The sequence below is a fragment of the Bombina bombina genome, chromosome 6 (genome assembly GCF_027579735.1).
Source record: "Bombina bombina isolate aBomBom1 chromosome 6, aBomBom1.pri, whole genome shotgun sequence".
NCBI classification, from domain to species: Eukaryota; Metazoa; Chordata; class Amphibia; order Anura; family Bombinatoridae; genus Bombina; species Bombina bombina.
The window spans coordinates 771,615,560-771,633,524 of NC_069504.1; the positions used below are offsets into that span (position 1 = coordinate 771,615,560).

Below are 17,965 nucleotides of genomic sequence, written 5' to 3' on the forward strand. Positions count from 1 at the left end.
CAATGTGTTTTGTATTAGAGATGGGTCCTTGATTCTTTTGATACCTATATACCCTTCTTAAGTAGAGTTTTCAGTCTGAAAAATACTGTCAACAAAAACACTTCATACTTTAACACTTTGTTATTACATTTGAATATTTAAAAATTACGTTTTATATCTCAACCATATCAATATAGAAGCATTTTGAGAGTAGAATCAAGTGCAAGGGGGGCATTTGTTTTACATTTCAAATGTTAATATATTTATTTATCTTTTTTTTTTTTATTTTGTGAAAACATATATAAGAACTTTGAAGCTTTGAATGATCAGTATTAAAGGGAAAATGTACACTAGATTTTTCTTTTGAAGATGACTTATTTATATAGCCCATCTGAGAGTGTTTTTTGTAACAATGCTTATTTTTTAATAACATTGTGCTGATTTTCAGACTACTAACCAAGCCTCAAATGATCAGATGTAGACCCAGGTCCACAGATTCTAGTTTGTGCTAACTGTCTTTTCATATGCGGGGGGAGGGGGTTGTGTCTGCTTTTTCTACTTTCCCCACTGGTGTCCCGGCCTAACGTCATCAACAGTGCTAAAACTAGAGCTTCTAAGTACGTTTTTAAAAGGTCTTATAGTGGATTTTTAGATCAGTATCTGTGCATATTCTTCTTTATAGTAGTGTCTATTACATGCAGTTATATGAAAATTGGTGTATACTGTCCCTTTAAGTATCAAACCTTGAATATAAGTATCGGTATTGATATTTCTAAACAAGAATAGCGATCAGTTGCAGGAATCTCTTTCATGTAAAGTTTCTCACTTCCTTTCATAGTTACTGAATGAACTGGAATCTCTTCTTGCCGATCCAGTCGAGGACAAATTAGAGTTTGCAAAAGAGATGCTCTACCTGGTAGAGGATATAAGCCGGGTACTTACTCTCCTGCACCAGACAAATATTACACTGCAGAGCAAAGAGAAAAGCATTGGTGAGTATATAGTATTGTGTGTAGAGATTGCTGTGTGATCCTGCAGAGCGTATCGTGATTTTGTTGAATCAAATCGTTATTCTGCCCCTCCTGTATTTTCAGCGCTCTATAGTTTGCGTACCAGTATTCCGCCTGAGAGGATCTCTTTAAAGAGCAACGCAAGTTTTTTACACTTACATGGGAAGGATGCTGCAAACAGGATTCTAAAAGGTAACATTATGTAGAGGAACTTTATACCCTGTTCAAATGCTTTCCTTATATAGAAATATTTATGGCAACTACGAACCAGAAAGACCATCTAATTAACTAGTTTTTCTGTCTAGTTCTGTTTTTCCTGCAAAGGGCTAGATTTATCAAAGGCTAGGCAAACTCTGTATGTGCTTCGCCTGTAACTGCGCCCCAGCTCGCCTCCGGAGAAGCGCACATGTGCGCCTGAATTTATCATAAAAATAGAGGTAACTTTGTGCAGGCGAGCTGGGGCGTAATAATGATAAATGTCGCCTGTCGGAAACGGCATTTACTCCCTATTTACTCCCTATTTATCACAGCACATCCCTAGAAATATTTACACCGCCATGTTTTGATTATTAAAAAAGTGTTTTAAAGTTAATATTTAGCTTATATTTATATTATATAATGTTTCTGTGCTGTTTTTTTTATATATGTTGATAATTTAAGATCGCAAAAAATAAATATATTTAAATATCGATCTATATATATAACTGTTGGTACCCATATGCGCCAGTGGAAGCGCAAATTTCTGGCAATAACAGTCTCTTCTTGGCGCTGAGCCTTTGAAAAATTAGTTAAAAGAAGAAAGTACTGCATCACAAGATGTAAAAGCATGTATTATAATAGTGTTCGCCTCAGTCTGTATGGTGAAATATACAACACGCAATTGAAGCTGAAATTGCAGTTCCCTATCGGCGCAAAGCAATGATAAATAAGAAACTGGGCGTATTTGTAGGTCGGGCTGTTAAATTACGCCTATTACTAATGTAAATTGTAGCACTCAGGAGCGTGCCTAGGCGAATGCACGCTGAGTGCGAAGAAGTTTCTTTCAGATTTGCGCAATTATAGGCGCTTTGATGAATATGACGATCAGTTTGTATGAGCTATTTTGGACGTAATTATAGGAGAAGGGCTTTGCTAAATCTAGCCCTAAATCATTGCAATGTTGCCCATACCTTAAAGGGACAGTAACGTCAAAATTAAACATTCATGATTCAGAGCATGCAATTTTAAACAACATCCCAATGTTCTTTTATTATCAAATTATCGTTGTTCTTTTGGCATCCTTTGTTGAAGAGTAAACCTAGGTAGACTGATATGAGCGTGCACGTGTCTTTGGCAGTCTGTGGCACCAGTATTTGCAACATGGTGTAACACTACAATTAACAATATTGCAAATACGGATGCCAGATGGTTACAGATATGTGCACACTCCTGAGCTAACCTAGGATCACTATTTAACAAAGGATACCAAGAGAACTAAGCAAAAATGTAAGTTTAATTTTATTTCACAATGCTAGCAGTGGAAGACAGCTGCAAAAAGCCTCCTCCAAATCACAAGTTTCAGCTGCACATTAATAAGTTAAAGGGACCTTTATTGAGTCTTCATGGGTCCGTAGAAGTAGACGCTGTTTCATGTTTTATGCCCTTAATTTATTAACAACTTTAAATATATATTTTAAGCTCCAGAATTCAATATATAGAGCCCAGATAAAAAATATTAAATCACTGCCTAGCGATCCAAGACAAGAATTTATATAAACTAAACATCATTAAAATCATAAAAAGTATGTTCAATACCACCTACAAGTTTAAGATATTGCATTGTGCTTTAAATTAGAACGTTTTATAAAAATCCATAATATCAATATTGTGGCTATATTTCTTATTGCAAGCTAAATTTCAAGTCACAGAGGCTTATTTATCAAAGGTCTTGCGGACCTGATCTGACAGTGCGGATCAGGTCCGCAAGACCTCGCTGAATGCGGAAAGCAATACTCTCTCCGAATTAGCATTGCACCAGCAGCTCTTGGTGCAACACCGCCCTCTGCAAACTCGCGGCCGGCCGCCAGCAGAGGGGTGTCAATCAACCCGATCTTACTCAATCAGGTTGAATTGTGCCGATTCCTGTCCGCATGCTCAGAGTAGGCGGACAGGGTTATGGAGCAGCAGGCTCGCAAGAAACACGGAGCGTCAAGCTCCATACGGAGCTTGATAGATAGGCCCCACATAATTGTTAAAATACAACAAAAGCTAAGCTTTGAATAACGTGTTATTGTGCCCATTTTCTAGAAACTGATATTTTTTATTACTTTATCTTTCTTGATGTTCTGTAAAGTTTCATCCCATGTGACATGAGTACAATACCAGTCATTCTACCCACTTAAAATATTATTGAGTCTAGTCCAAGACAATGCAATTTATAAAATCTATTTGTTGTGTGAATCACCCTGGTCTATATTTTAAAAGAAATCAGCTAGATTATAAAGACATCATTTTTCTGCACAAAAAAACGTGTTTTGATCCTGTTTACTTTTATCATTAAATGTGCTTTGTTCTATTGGTATTCTTTGTTGAAAGCTAAACATAGGTAGGCTTATATGCACATTTCTAAGCCCTTGTAGGCCGCCTCTTATCTCAAAGCATTTGACAGTTTTTTCACAGCTAGAGGGCGTTAGCTTATGTGTGCCCTATAGGTAGCATTGTGCTCATGCCCGTGGAGTTACTTATGAGAGGCACTGATTGGCTAAAATGCAAGTCTTTCAAAAGAACTGAAATAAGGGGGCAGTCTGCAGATGCTTAGATATAGGGTAAATCACAGAGGTAAGTATATTAATTTGAAAAGTTTTTATTGAATTTTTATAGAATAAATAACAAACATAGGCGTGTACAATCAAATTATTAATGTTGTCAGTAAATTTCCAACTATGTCCACTCTGTGTGAACCTTGACAGTTCTGTAGTACAATCATTCTTACTCCAAAGTCCGTGGTTCTCCCACTATCATCTTGTTAATTTTCAGATCTCGTGGATGTAGTCCCCCAATTTTGGTAAAGGAAAAGAAACATTTGGTTATAGGTAATAGTTAATAGATAACAGGTAACAGGTAATAGGTCCCGGCTCTCTACTAAGTTCCCTAACAATTGTCAAGTTTTTGCTATGGAATTTCAGTACCTCTTCGTATTCTAGTTTCATGATACATAATGAATGGTTCCCACTGTGCAATGAAATCTTCCCTCGTGTTTAAAGTTTCTGCTGCTAGGCTAGCCATTTCATAATGATGTTTTTATCTTTTTCTCAATAAGCGCGAAACTAGGGGGTGTAGATTTCCAATATTGTGCAACGCTAATCCTAACAACTGTGCATATAGTCATTACTAGTTTTTGGTGTTGTTTTAGAATATTAGGAGTCGGGAAATGTAGCAGCGCTTGTTCAGGAGATAAAATGATTTGTTTCTGGAATATAGAACTGAGAAGACCTGAGGTTTGTTCCCAAATCTCTCTGATTTTATCGCACTGCCACCACATGTGCATATATGTTCCTCTATCGTTACAGCCTCTATAACAAGGTTTTAGGGATGAACCTTCGGTGCATCCGAATCTAGTTGGGTGGAGATACCATCTGAAAGCCACCTTAAGGTAATTCTCTTTCAGTACAGCGTTATGTGAGAAGGAGAGGCCCTTGACTAAATTAGAGTTCCTTGTCTCAAGAGGCCAGGTCTTATTTAAGTATTGTTCCCATTTCCGAATAGTTGGTGATTTAGTCTCTCTAAAGCAATTGTTAAATGTAGGGTATAATAAAGAAATTGCACCGTGTATCAAATCTTTGGTTAAACATAATGACTCGAATGTAGTGGTTAACGGCATCTTGGAAAAACCCATCACCTCCCGAGCCCTGGATTTTAGTTGTAGATAGTGAGACCAAACATTTCTATCATTAGGGTCAATGTCTCTGTATTGCTCGTATGAGAGGAAACTATCATTTATGTACACATCATCAATTCTATAAAGCCCTTTGTTAGCCCATTTTTGTTGTATGTTTGAGTTTATTGCGATCTGTGGTAATACTAAAGGTGTTAGTTTAGATTTGTCCTGGATTAGGGGGTATTTAGTAGTCATCTTATTCCATAGGAATATAGTATGAGAAATCGCTACATGTTTATATAGTAGAGGTTGACTATATTTTTTTGGAGTCCATAAAAGTCTGGAAATCTGGTCTGTGAGAGGTAAGTATATTAACATAAGAGTGTTGGTTATACAAAACTGGGGAATGGGTAATAAAGGGATTATCTATCTTTTTAAACAATAACAATTCTGAAGTAGACTGTCCCTTTAATGTTTTTTTCTGAAGAGGTAATACATTAGCAATTATTCAATATTACCAAACAACTCCTGTTAACGAGGAACAATTAGAAATATCAGCTAATAAACTCTTAAATTAATAATATCTGGATCCTTATAGTTATTTGTTTTATTTTTGATAATTCCAATAAAAATTAATCTTCGAAAAAACAAGATGTGGAAATCGCATTAAATTTCATAGTAAAATCACTTAAAGGGACATTAAACACAAAATAAATGCTAGATAGAATGATGCATTCATAGAAAAGATTAGTCTGAGAATAACACAAAGATGTATTTTTTTAAAGTTTCTTTTTTTGTTTAAATACAACAAAGCTACAAATAATATTGCAAAACATTGCTGCCATAGAGTACTTAAGACACGTGCACACTCCTGAGCTCTTATGAGCCTACCTAGTGTTACTCTTCAAAAAAATATACGAAGAGAACAAAGCAAATTTGATAACAGAAGTAAATTGGAAAGTTGTTTAAAATTGCATGATCTATCTGAATCATGAAAGTTTAATTTTGATTTTACTGTCCCTTTAAAGGCTGTTCTGAGATTCTTTGTAAAATAAATAAAACTAACTAAACTAAATATTGTTTCTATTTATAACAATGGCTTTCTACTATATTTATGACCTAGCCACTATTATTCTCCTCCAAAGTACCTTTTAATATATTTTCATATCCCAGAGTAAATCTATTGCCCCCCCAAAAAAATTGTAAATAATATGTTCCCTTAGATGAAAACATTATGGGGTAGATTTATCAATGTGCGGGAGGACATCACATTGCACAAGCATTTCTAGCAGGGGGTGTCAATCAACCCGATCATATCCGATCGGGCTGATTGCAGTCCGCTACTTTAGAGGAGGCAGACGAGTTGAGGAGCAGTGGTCTTATGAGCGCTGCTTCTTAATTCCGGCGAGCCTGAAGTCTCGTGCGGAATAAGCTGGTTGACAGCTTAATAAATCGGCCCCTATGAGTATTTACATGCTCTCTTTCCTCGGCGTATTATCTTTCAATTAAAAAAAACAAACTCTGTATAATGTCCTTTAAATATTTAGTACAAAGATAAAAAAAAATCTCTCATAAAAACTAACCAACATGCAAAACAAGTTTAAAATCTTGTGTGAAATCATTCACAAATATTATTGGTCAACCTTGAATTTTTTTAGGGCATTATGAATCTTGAAAAAATAGCAGAACATAGCATTTGTATATTTATTATTATTATTAAAAACTTTTTTTTATTATTCCCTTCATTGCATTTTTAAGTAGAATTCTATTTTTAAAGTTATACCCAACTGAAGTCCATTGGACCTTATAGGGACACTGAACCCAAATGTTTTCTTTCGTGATTCAGATAGCGCATGCAATTTTAAGCAACTTTCTAATGTACTCCTATTATTAATTTTTCTTCGTTCTCTTGCTATCTTTATTTGAAAAAGAAGGCATCTAAGCAATTTTTTGGTTCAGATCCATGGACAGCACTTGTTTATTGGTGGGTGAATTTATCCACCAATCAGCAAGAACAACCCAGGTTGTTCACCAAAAATGGGCCGGCATCTAAACTTACATTTTTGCATTTCAAATAAAGATACCAGGAGAATGAAGAAAATTTTATAATAGAAGTAAATTAGAAAGTTGCTTAAAATGACATGCTCTATCTAAATCATGAAAGAGAAAAAATTTAGTTTAGTGTCCCTTTAAGGAAGTATGCTTAAAACTATAACTGTTTAAAATTCATTATTTCTTAGAATTTGTGCATTGTTAATGTGCACATTAATTAATACACCTGCATATATGCATCAACTGTATTCATCATTTGGGTATGGGCATAAAAAGAAGCCTAAATTTAAGACTTTAATATCTTATTTATTTAAGTTTGCATTTTAATAATTAAAGGGACATAAAACCCATTTTTTTTCTTTCTAGATTCAGATAGAACTTACAATGTTATAAAAACTTTCCAATTTACTTCTATTATCAAATTTGCTTCGTTTTCTCGTTATCCTTTGCTGAAAAGAAAGGATGCAAGTTTAGGAGTGTGCACGTTTCTGCGGCACTATATTGCAGCAGTTTTGCAACAATGTTATACATTTGCAGGAGCACTAGATGGCAGCACTATTTCCTGTCCTGTAGTGCTTAAAGGGACACTGAACCCAATTTTTTTCTTTTGTGATTCAGATAGAGCATGTAATTTTAAGCAACTTTCTAATTTACTTCTATTATCAATTTTTCTTTATTCTTTTGCTATCTTTATTTGAAAAAGAAGGCATCTAAGCTTTTTTTTTTTTTTTTTTTTTTGGTTCAGTACTCTGGACATCACTTTTTTATTGGTGGATGAATTTATCCACCAATAAGCAAGGACAACCCAGGTTGTTCACAAAAAATGGGCCGGCATTTAAACTTACATTCTTGCATTTCAAATAAAGATACCAAGAGAATGAAGAAAATTTGATAATAGGAGTAAATTAGAAAGCTGTTCAAAATTTCATGCTCTATCTGAATCACGAAAGAAAAAATTTGGGTTCAGTGTCCCTTTAAGGCACGTGCATACTAGGAGGCCTATTTAACAAAGGTCTGTCGGACCTGATCCGACAGTGCGGATCAGGTCCGACAGACCTCGCTGAATGCGGAGAGCAATACACTCGCTGTATTCAGCATTGCACCAGCAGCTCTTGTGAGGCCGCCAGAAGGGGGTTGTCAATCAACCCAATCGTACTCGATCAGGTCTATTTGTGGCGATCTTTGTCCATTCGGAGCTTGATAAATGGGCCTCTAGATCTAGATATCTCTTCAACAAAGAATAACATGAGAATGAAACAAATTTGATCATAAAAAATAAATTAGAAACTTTTTTAAATAGTATTCCTCCTTTTTTTTACATCTTCCTTCTCTTTTGTTTGTTTTATTTTCCATAGTAAACAGTAACCTGACATTGTTCCCCTTTTACAATTATTTATACATTTTTCCCCTTTTTCAATTATTTCACTTATATACACTTATGTATTTTCCAAAAAATAGCATTTAGAATTTAGAAGACATAGTTGTACTTTATGCAGAAAATATGTAGGAATAAAATAATTAGATATATAGTTAAAAAATTAAATGACAATATATGTACACCTCTGAGGAAACAGGCTTAATTTTTGTTTGTTTATTTTTAAAAGATTTATACTTAACACTAAATATATTTCTTCATACTACAATGTTAAATTCATTACCGGTTTTCAGATACCCCTACTTTCTCTACATATACTAATACCATTACAGATTATTTCAGTTCACATTTAGCCATCTCAAGACTTATTTGGAGAGGTTAAAAAAGAGCTGTACCCAGATAAAAAAAGGAACCATGTATAAAGCACATAGGTCTTTTTATAAAACATTTTAACCCTTTTTTCGACTTAAAGGGATACTGAACCCAAATTTTTTCTTTCGTGATAGAGCATACATTTTTACACAACTTTACAATTTACTAGCTGAACACATCTGGTGAGCCAATAGCAAGAGACATATATGTGCAGAGACCACTTAGCAACAAGCTCCTAGTAGTACATTGCTACTCTTAATTCTACCTAGGTATGCTTTTCAATAAAGGATACCAATGGAACAAATTAGATAATAGAACTAAACTGGAAAGTTGTTTAAAATCTTATGCTCTATCTGAATCATGAATACAAATAGATTTCATGTTCCTTTAACAGAAAAAAAGAACCAACAAATATATAAAGAAACTGAGATACAGATGTGTAATCACAGTTTATCAACACAAAAAACTCATGACAATTTACCTTATGAAGAGTTTTTATACTGATTATATAATAGGACAAAAAAGCACCATATTAGGTCTTAATATATCTGGGTGGGCTTTTATGTCATGTAAAATTTCAATATGAAGAAATTGATGTTGGTATAAAATATAAGCCATATTTGTGGAAAAAAATACTCATGCCTAGAACCATTGCCTACAAGACTTTCCCACCAAATGCTGCTTGGAAAGATATTGAATTGATGAAATATTGGAATGTAGAAAAAGTGGGTATCTGGTAAAAAATTTCAAAAGGAGGTTTATGATGTCTGACCTATCCCTAGCTCTATAAAAATGATCTCTCGCCTTAAAATGCAGAACCTTCAGCCTGTGCGGATAAATTAACCTACAATATTGAAGTGAAACCAATTGGCCAAAAAAGACTTGGACGCTTGCTGTTGCATTATAGATTATTTGTTTTTCATAAGATACAGAAAAACCCCCACCAATAATCTTCTAATTAACATTCAACTAAATTACTACCATCTGAAACAATGAAGTACATGTTCTGAAAACTGCCTTATTATTAAAGATCAGATAATACACCATTTTAGAGCCAATATAATTGTCATTTGTAATATCTACAAAACTAAATTGAAATCCCCCAGAGGAATATGATACAAAACAAATTGTCAAGGTCCTTCTGAATAATGATAAAAAAGGCTTTTTTTCTGCACAAGTTCCTTAATCACATAACTGATTCCAACAGCACAATACATTTAAAACTTTTATTGGAAAATGTGGCATGAGTAAGGGCTATTTACTTGAAATGTCTCCATATTGTTTTTGATCCATATGTTCCAATAAAGGCGCTAAATGTACTGTGTTGTTAGCAACAGTTTAATCAGTACATGTGCAGTGACCCAGTCTTAATTTGCAGTGTTGAAGGACATTGTTGTGCTGCTAGAACCTGTTGTTACCCTTAGGCACCAAAGAAAGGAAACCCCTTGTATTGTAAGGCCTGACAAAATGTATCTTATAACCCTCAAAGCAATGTTATTTACTTACAAACTTTAAATCAATGTTTCCTCCACTGCACAAGCATAACAGAATTATGGGTTGTTGTTTTTATTTGTTTTTTAATGTCTCCGGCAGCCTCCTGACTGTAGACACTGAATGGTAATGGCTTACACATCGTCTATATCGCTCAGTTAGAGATTGTGGTATAATTGGAAAAAAATAATTAACATACCATAAAGACAATGGGGCCCATTTAACAAGCTCCGTAGGGAGCTTGTGGGCCCGTGTTTCTGGCGAGTCTTCAGACTCGCCAGAAACAGCAGTTATGAAGCAGCGGTCTAAAGACTGCTGCTCCATAACCCTGTCCGCCAGAAATCAACCCAATCGAGTACGATCGGGTTGATTGACACCTCCCTGCTGGCGGCCGATTGGCTGCGTGTCTGCAGGGGGCGGCGTTGCACCAGCAGCTCTTGTAAGATGCTGGTGCAATGCGGGATATGGAGAGCGTATTGCTCTCCGCATTCAGCGAGGTCTTGCGGACCTGATCCGACAGTGCGGATAAATAAAATAGGGGCCAATATAACTAACAAATGATGTTAAATAAAGGGCCCAGCACTGAACCCTGAAGCAGACCACAAGTAGCTTTCCACTATTTTTAACGCATTCCGTTAACTAAAATATGTTTTTGCTATATCATATTTCAGTTGTAATCTTAACAAACAGATGAAACAAAAATAAGTCTTCAGAGATTGCAATGGACAATTTTGTTCTTTTTCTTAGTTGTGAGCAATTATTTAGCCTACATTTTGTGTACTCCTATATACATGAGTCCAGTCTCTAGTAATTCAGTTGGAAAATCAGTATATTATATGTTACAGTATCAGATTCCTTTTTTTAAAATCTACATATATATTATTATTTACCCAGGTTTATAATGTAAATTAACCTGATATGAATTTTCTATGGGAAAAACTTTCATGTCTAAAATTCTCTATCTTCTATCTTCCTAGATTTGATTGTGTTTGGCTTTCTAGAATACCGCAACATTTCTCATTTGCTTCAAAACGCTAGCTTTTTAGATGCATCTTCTAAAGTTCACCGTAGACTAATATCTCCTGTGATTAGCACCTTTGTCGGTAGCACAAATACTACAGATCTGAAGGAACCATTCAATTTCCGACTACAACATGAGGTGAGTCCTGTAATGTATTATACCAAAGACTACAATCACAATATATCACTACATTAAGCTGGTGTCCTTTTCCAGTGAACAGTAGCTAACCTCATTCCTTGTACCACAGACAATCGAGAAACATAATTGGACAGTTTGTGTATTCTGGGTGCATGATAAAAAATCCTGGAGCAGCACAGGATGTGAGAAAATAAACAGCACAGAAAATGAGACTTTCTGCCGCTGCAGTCACATGACTAGTTTTGCCATCTTGATGGCTATGCACGATATTGAGGAGGTGAGTTATCCTGTTGAGGAATAAATGGTTTAATATTCAGAAGATTCCAACATACTGTCCTTCCTGCTATTTTGTCTTTTCATTTCCCTGTGTCTTGATGTCTATACTAATGTACATTTATTAACATATTTTCTTTGCCCCTTTTTGCTATTACACATAATTCTTCCATTTTTTCTTTAATGACTTCTGCTTTCCCTGTTTAATCTTTTTTTTTTTTTTTTCAGAGCTGGGAACTTACGCTAATCACAAAGATTTGTCTCTCGATCTCCATCATTTGTCTTGTTCTGTCCGTCCTGACTTTTGGCTTGTGTCGGTCAATTCGAGGGATACGAAACACGATCCACTTACAGCTATGTGCCAGCCTCCTATTTGGAAATATCATATTTTTGTGGGGAATACAAGCCACTTGGCACGAGGTGAGTTATCTCTCGCTAGGAGCTTGTATGGTACTGTGAAATCAATTTGAAAGGGACATTAAACACGTCAAGATATTAATATAAATGGTTTAATTACATGTATTAAAACAACTTTGCAATATACCTTCATTATTTATTTTGTTCTCCTTTCCTGTAATTTAATTTTGAATATTGTGGGCTCTCCAATTCATATTAAACATGGAAGTGCAGGCACAGCTATATTCCACACAGTCATTGGCTGCACACTCTAGTAAGCCATTTATAACCATTCCTAATTGGCCTCAGCAGAAAAGAAACCTTATTTTTTCAATAGGGCCAGATTACAAGTGGAGTGCTAAATATCGCTTTCGCGATAGGGATATTAGCGCTCCACTGAGTAATACCAGGGCACGTTAATGTGCGCTTGTATTACAAGTTGACAGAATGTAAACCCGAGCTCGTGTTCACATTGCTGGGAAGTATTGCGCTCATGAGATCGCGATTCCATAGGCTCCAATGGGAGCCTCGTTCTGATGCCGTCATACACGGGGCAGAACCAAAGCACAGCGAAGGGTGTGAGTAGTGCAGCGATGGCAGCATATTGTAAATATATATGTATATATACATATATATTTATGTGTTAATATGTGTATATAAATATATAAGCATATACATATATTTTTACTGGGAATACACAATTCCCATAGACCGCAATGTAAAGGCACTTTAAACCCCCCAAAAAACTGCTAAGTGCAGGGTTTTTGTTTTTTTTAGATGTTTTATAATTTTAAAATTAGAAAAAAGAAAACTAACACTTGATTTTGGGGGCATTTGATGCACATTTTTAAAATTAACCAGAGATCTGTAATGTTTAAAAATGCATGTACAAATTATTCTCAGGCTAATCTTTGCTTTGAATATAACATTAAAGCAATGATTTATTTTGTGTTTAATGTCCCTTTAAGGTTTTTTTATTTGTGGCCTGGGTTACAGGACAGTGTAAGGCTGCATGAGTTCAAGGGGATGACCAGCAAAAAGAGAAGGACGGCTTGTTTCTGTGCTTGTCTTGGGGTATATTAAAAATAACCTGAAACATGAGAATGATGAAAACAACTTTAAAGAGACATGAAACAAAAGTGTATGCTCTGAATAATGAAAAAATGTGGGTTTCGTGTCCTTTTTAATTATACTGGCAAATCCATAACTAAGATCTTATTTTTTTGTTAAAGTGAATGATTGTAACCTTATATAAACAGTGAAAGTATTCATTTTGTAGCACTGTCGTTGGATAGCACCACTGATCTCTGTCTACCACCAGCTATATGTAATAAAACCTGCATGCAGACATTTTGTGTACCCCATTGTTTCACAAAACCATTAGACATTTTTTTTTTTATAAACTTTTATTGTAAATTAGATTTAGTACAGTAGTATGTATAGTATGGCAACAATGATTCATATATCCACAATAACTTTACAACAAATTCCTTGTTGAGCTGTATAAACAAATGAACAAAGCTTCTCCAAATTCTTACTTATACTTAGAAATAACTCATTTTCATGTATTCAAGATATATCTAGTCACTTAGATTTTGTAGACATCCACTACGGGACATTGGTAGAGTCTTGTAAGTCCTCAATTTAAAAGCTAGGGTAGATTCGGGTTATAATTCTTCTGTAAGTTGGAGGCTTATCTTGGTGGCTGAAAAGCCATTGGCCTCTAGTTATCAAGCAGTCAACCGCAAATACGCTGGATTTCCGCAGCGTATTTGTGGCAAGGCTGATTCACTGTGGTTATCAAGGCCTACAGCACGGCAAAAGTAGAATTTAGTGGCGTCACATACGATCCGCCGGACTCAGTCCGACACAGATCGATGGTTACGTCACTACAGATGTTCCGAACGCAAGTTCGGCACAATCTGACTACTTTTGCTAGTTATCAAAGAACTAGCAGGTATGCTCGCCACTATTCCGGGCCAGCGTACCTGGTTTTCAATCCGCCGCCCTGATTCCATAGGAATCAATGGGAGTCTGACAGTAGCGAGAGCTCATGTTCGCTGCTGCCCGATATCCCATTGATTTCTATGGGAAGTGTCTGCACCTAACACCCTAACATGTACCCCGAGTCTAAACACCCCTAATCTGACCCCCCTACACCGCCGCCTACATTATACGTATAAACCCCTAAACCGCCGCCCCGACACAGCCGCCACCTACTTTATACTTATTAACCCCTAAACCGCCGCTCCCGGACCCCACCGCCACTATAATAAATAAATGAACCCCTAAAACGCCGCTCCCGGACCCCACCGCCACCTACATTATACCTATTAACGCCTAATCTGCCGCCCCCTATACCGCCACCACCTACATAAAGTTATTAACCCCTATCCTGCCGATTCCGGACCCCACCGCAAATAAATTAATTGTTTAACCCCTAAACCGCCGCACCCGGAGCCCTCTGCCACCTACATTACATTTATTAACCCCTATCCTGCCCCCCCTACACCTCCGCCACCTACAGTACATTGATTAACCCCTAATCTACCCCCCCTACACCGCCGCCACCTACAATACATTGATTTAACCCCTAATCTACCCCCCTACACCGCCACCAATATATTAAATGCATTAACCCCAAAACCTAAGTCTAACCCTAACCCTAACACCCCCCTAACTTAAATATTATTTAAATTAATCTAAATAAATATTCCTATAATTAAATAAATTAATCCTATTTAAAACTAAATACTTACCTATAAAATAAACCCTAAGATAGCTACAATATAATTAATAATTACATTATAGCTATTTTAGGGTTTATTTTTATTTTACAGGCAATTTTGTATTTATTTTAACTAGGTACAATAGTTATTAAATAGTTATTAACTATTTAATAGCTACCTAGTTAAAATAATTACAAATTTACCTGTAAAATAAATCCTAACCTATGTTACAAATACACCTAACACTACACTATCAATAAATTAATTAAATAAATTAACTACAATTATCTAAAATAAAATACAATTAGATAAACTAAACTATATTACAAAAAAACGCACTAAATTACAAAAAATAAAAAAATATTACAAGAAATTTAATCTAATTACACCTAATCTAAGCCCCCTAATAAAATAAAAAAGCCCCCCAAAATAATAAAATTCCCTATCCTAAACTAAATTACAAATAGCCCTTAAAAGGGCCTTTTGCGGGGCATTGCCCCAAAGTAATCAGCTCTTTTACCAACCCTTAAAAGGGCTTTTTGTGAGGCATTGCCCCAAAGTAATCAGCTGTAATCAGCTGTTTTTTACCTGTAAGAAAAAGAAATACAATACCCCCCCCCCCAACATTACAACCCACCACCCACACACCCCTACTCTAAAACCCTGGAGTATGGGGGGCGTGGGATAGCGCTACAGAAGCTCAGAGTCAATATACTCAAAAATAAAAATGTGATAGCCTGATGAATCTTATGTAGGTAAATTTATATGGCTTATGTCGTATAGTTGAGCACTGTTATACGTCCTAATTAGGAAAAAGGGGTGTGTGTAAAAAACTTGGAGAGGTGATATACTGGAATATAAGGTATCTATTTGGGTTTAGGGTATCTATATAATTTCTATATTTAATAATATAACTAGAATGATATACTGAGCAGGTACAACTTACCCTAAATGCGGGCGTGAGATACAACCCTAGAAAATAGTCCTAATGTTATGGTATAGTAGTTTAATTAAAATAATGTTGCAAAATATCGAGTGAAAATGGAACTTTAGAAAAGTGTCGTTATAAAGGCTACAATGTTTAGATTCAGAGGTTGTTAACTCTAAAATAATACTGGTCAATACCCAGAAAATAAGTTCCTCCCACAGAACTGATTTGTATTAAAACTTATTTAATGTTATATAAATGAAAACATTGAATATAAAAACATTAACATAAAAGAATTTATAAATCATCCACATTTAAAACCAATTAAAAACATTTAATCCTATGAGTGATGCCGGCATCTAAACAGTTATAAATCTTGGATTGGATTATAAGTGTATGTTGTATCTTATCGCTTTATATACACAGAACGACTTGATATTAATTAGGTGCGTTAGATACAATGTATAATGTCTCAAAAAATCGATTATCACAAGGTATGCAATGGGTATTCTATTGATATATATTACAATGTTAGTCCCATAAACTGAAGTGAGTAACGTATTAATTTATTGATAGTGTAGTGTTAGGTGTATTTGTAACTTAGGTTAGGATTTATTTTACAGGTAAATTTGTAATTATTTTAACTAGGTAGCTATTAAATAGTTAATAACTATTTAATAACTATTGTACCTAATTAAAATAAATACAATGTTACCTGTAAAATAAAAATAAACCCTAAAATAGCTATAATGTAATTATTAATTATATTGTAGCTATCTTAGGGTTTATTTTATAGGTAAGTATTTAGTTTTAAATAGGATTAATTTTTTTAATTATAGGAATATTTATTTAGATTAATTTAAATAATATTTAAGTTAGGGGGGTGTTAGGGTTAGGGTTAGACTTAGGTTTTGGGGTTAATTCATTTAATATATTGGCGGCGGTGTAGGGGGGGTAGATTAGGGGTTAATCAATGTACTGTAGGTGGCGGCGGTGTAGGGGGGGCAGGATAGGGGTTAATAAATGTAATGTAGGTGGCGGAGGGCTCCGGGTGCAACGGTTTAGGGGTTAAACAATTAATTTATTTGCGGCGGGGTGCGGGATCGGCAGGATAGGGGTTAATAACTTTATGTAGGTGGCGGCGATATAGGGGGCGGCAGATTAGAGGTTAATAGGTATAATGTAGGTGGCGGTGGGGTCCGGGAGCGGCGGTTTAGGGGTTCATATATTTATTATAGTGGTGGCGGGGTCCGGGAGCGACAGTTTATAAGTTAATATATGTATTATAGTTGCGGGAGCGGCGGTTTAGGGGTTAATAAGTTTATTTAGGTGCGGGGGGCTCCGGGAGCGGCGGTTTAGGGGGTATAACATTATAGTATAGTGTGGGTGCTTAGTGACAGGCTAGCAAGAAAGCTGCGAAGAAGCCGATGAGCAGCGAGATCGATGACTGCCAGTTAACAACAGTCCGCTGCTCATCGCTCCGTACTTGGTGCGCGGCTTCTTGACAGCTTTCTTGATAACTTTGGCGAACGTATTCAGGTCCGCGGCGGCGATGTTAGGCGAGCTTAGGCGAGCGGATTGGGCCGGCGAATCTGCATCCAATACCTGCGTAAGTAGAAACGTTGATAACTAGAGGCCATTGTATCACATATTATTTCCATATTTAGCGCAACTGAAAAGGGTCCCGTGGGGCTAAAGAGTAGATGTTTATTGAGCCTCTACATTGTGTCTCATTTATGGGCAAAGGAGTGTGGATTAGAGTTTCCCAGTAGAATTGGACTTCCTGGAAGAAAGTCAGGTTTCCATTTTTATAGTATGAATATTCTTCCACCGCGAGGAGTTCAGACGTGTTAGTTATCCACTTCTTCCATTTTACGTGCTATAAGCAGTCTTGGACTGTTAATACTAATTTGCAGCAATTTCCACTTAATTTTGCATATCTTGCCAGGTTTGAAATTAATAAGTGCAGTGATTGGAGTTAGATTAAAAGTGCTTCCCATAATAGATTTAAGAAGGGACTCGATTTGTTCCCAAAATGGAGATAACTATGTGCATCATAGTGCCTGGAGACCCACATCCTCTCCAACAAGAATTAGGATATATGCATTTAATTCTTTCTGGTGTGAGTTACCAGCGAAATAATATCTTATGGTTCAGCTCAAGTATTCAAGGAGAAGAAGTGGATTTCATTGTATAATTTGTATAATTTCGTTGTCCCTGGTGTTTAACCCTCCACGTGTCAATCAGAGCAAGGTTTTGAATGTAAGAGCTCATATCCATAAGAGTTTTTGGAGAGGCACTACCTCGGCCTCCAGTTGTGGCTCAAATGCTATGTTAAAATCCCC

At 35.9% G+C, this 17,965-nt stretch overlaps 1 protein-coding gene across 2 annotated transcripts in view; it reads left to right on the plus strand.

Annotated features, from left to right (window-relative positions):
- ADGRE5 (adhesion G protein-coupled receptor E5) overlaps window positions 1-17,965 on the plus strand; it is a 580,790-nt gene that overhangs the window by 494,857 nt on the left and 67,968 nt on the right. For both annotated transcript variants that reach the window (XM_053718071.1, XM_053718072.1), the window contains 5 exons: window positions 818-971; window positions 1,074-1,181; window positions 11,113-11,294; window positions 11,404-11,571; window positions 11,796-11,987. In XM_053718071.1, coding sequence (XP_053574046.1) covers window positions 818-971; window positions 1,074-1,181; window positions 11,113-11,294; window positions 11,404-11,571; window positions 11,796-11,987 — 804 coding nt within the window. The remainder of the gene's footprint in view (window positions 1-817; window positions 972-1,073; window positions 1,182-11,112; window positions 11,295-11,403; window positions 11,572-11,795; window positions 11,988-17,965) is intronic.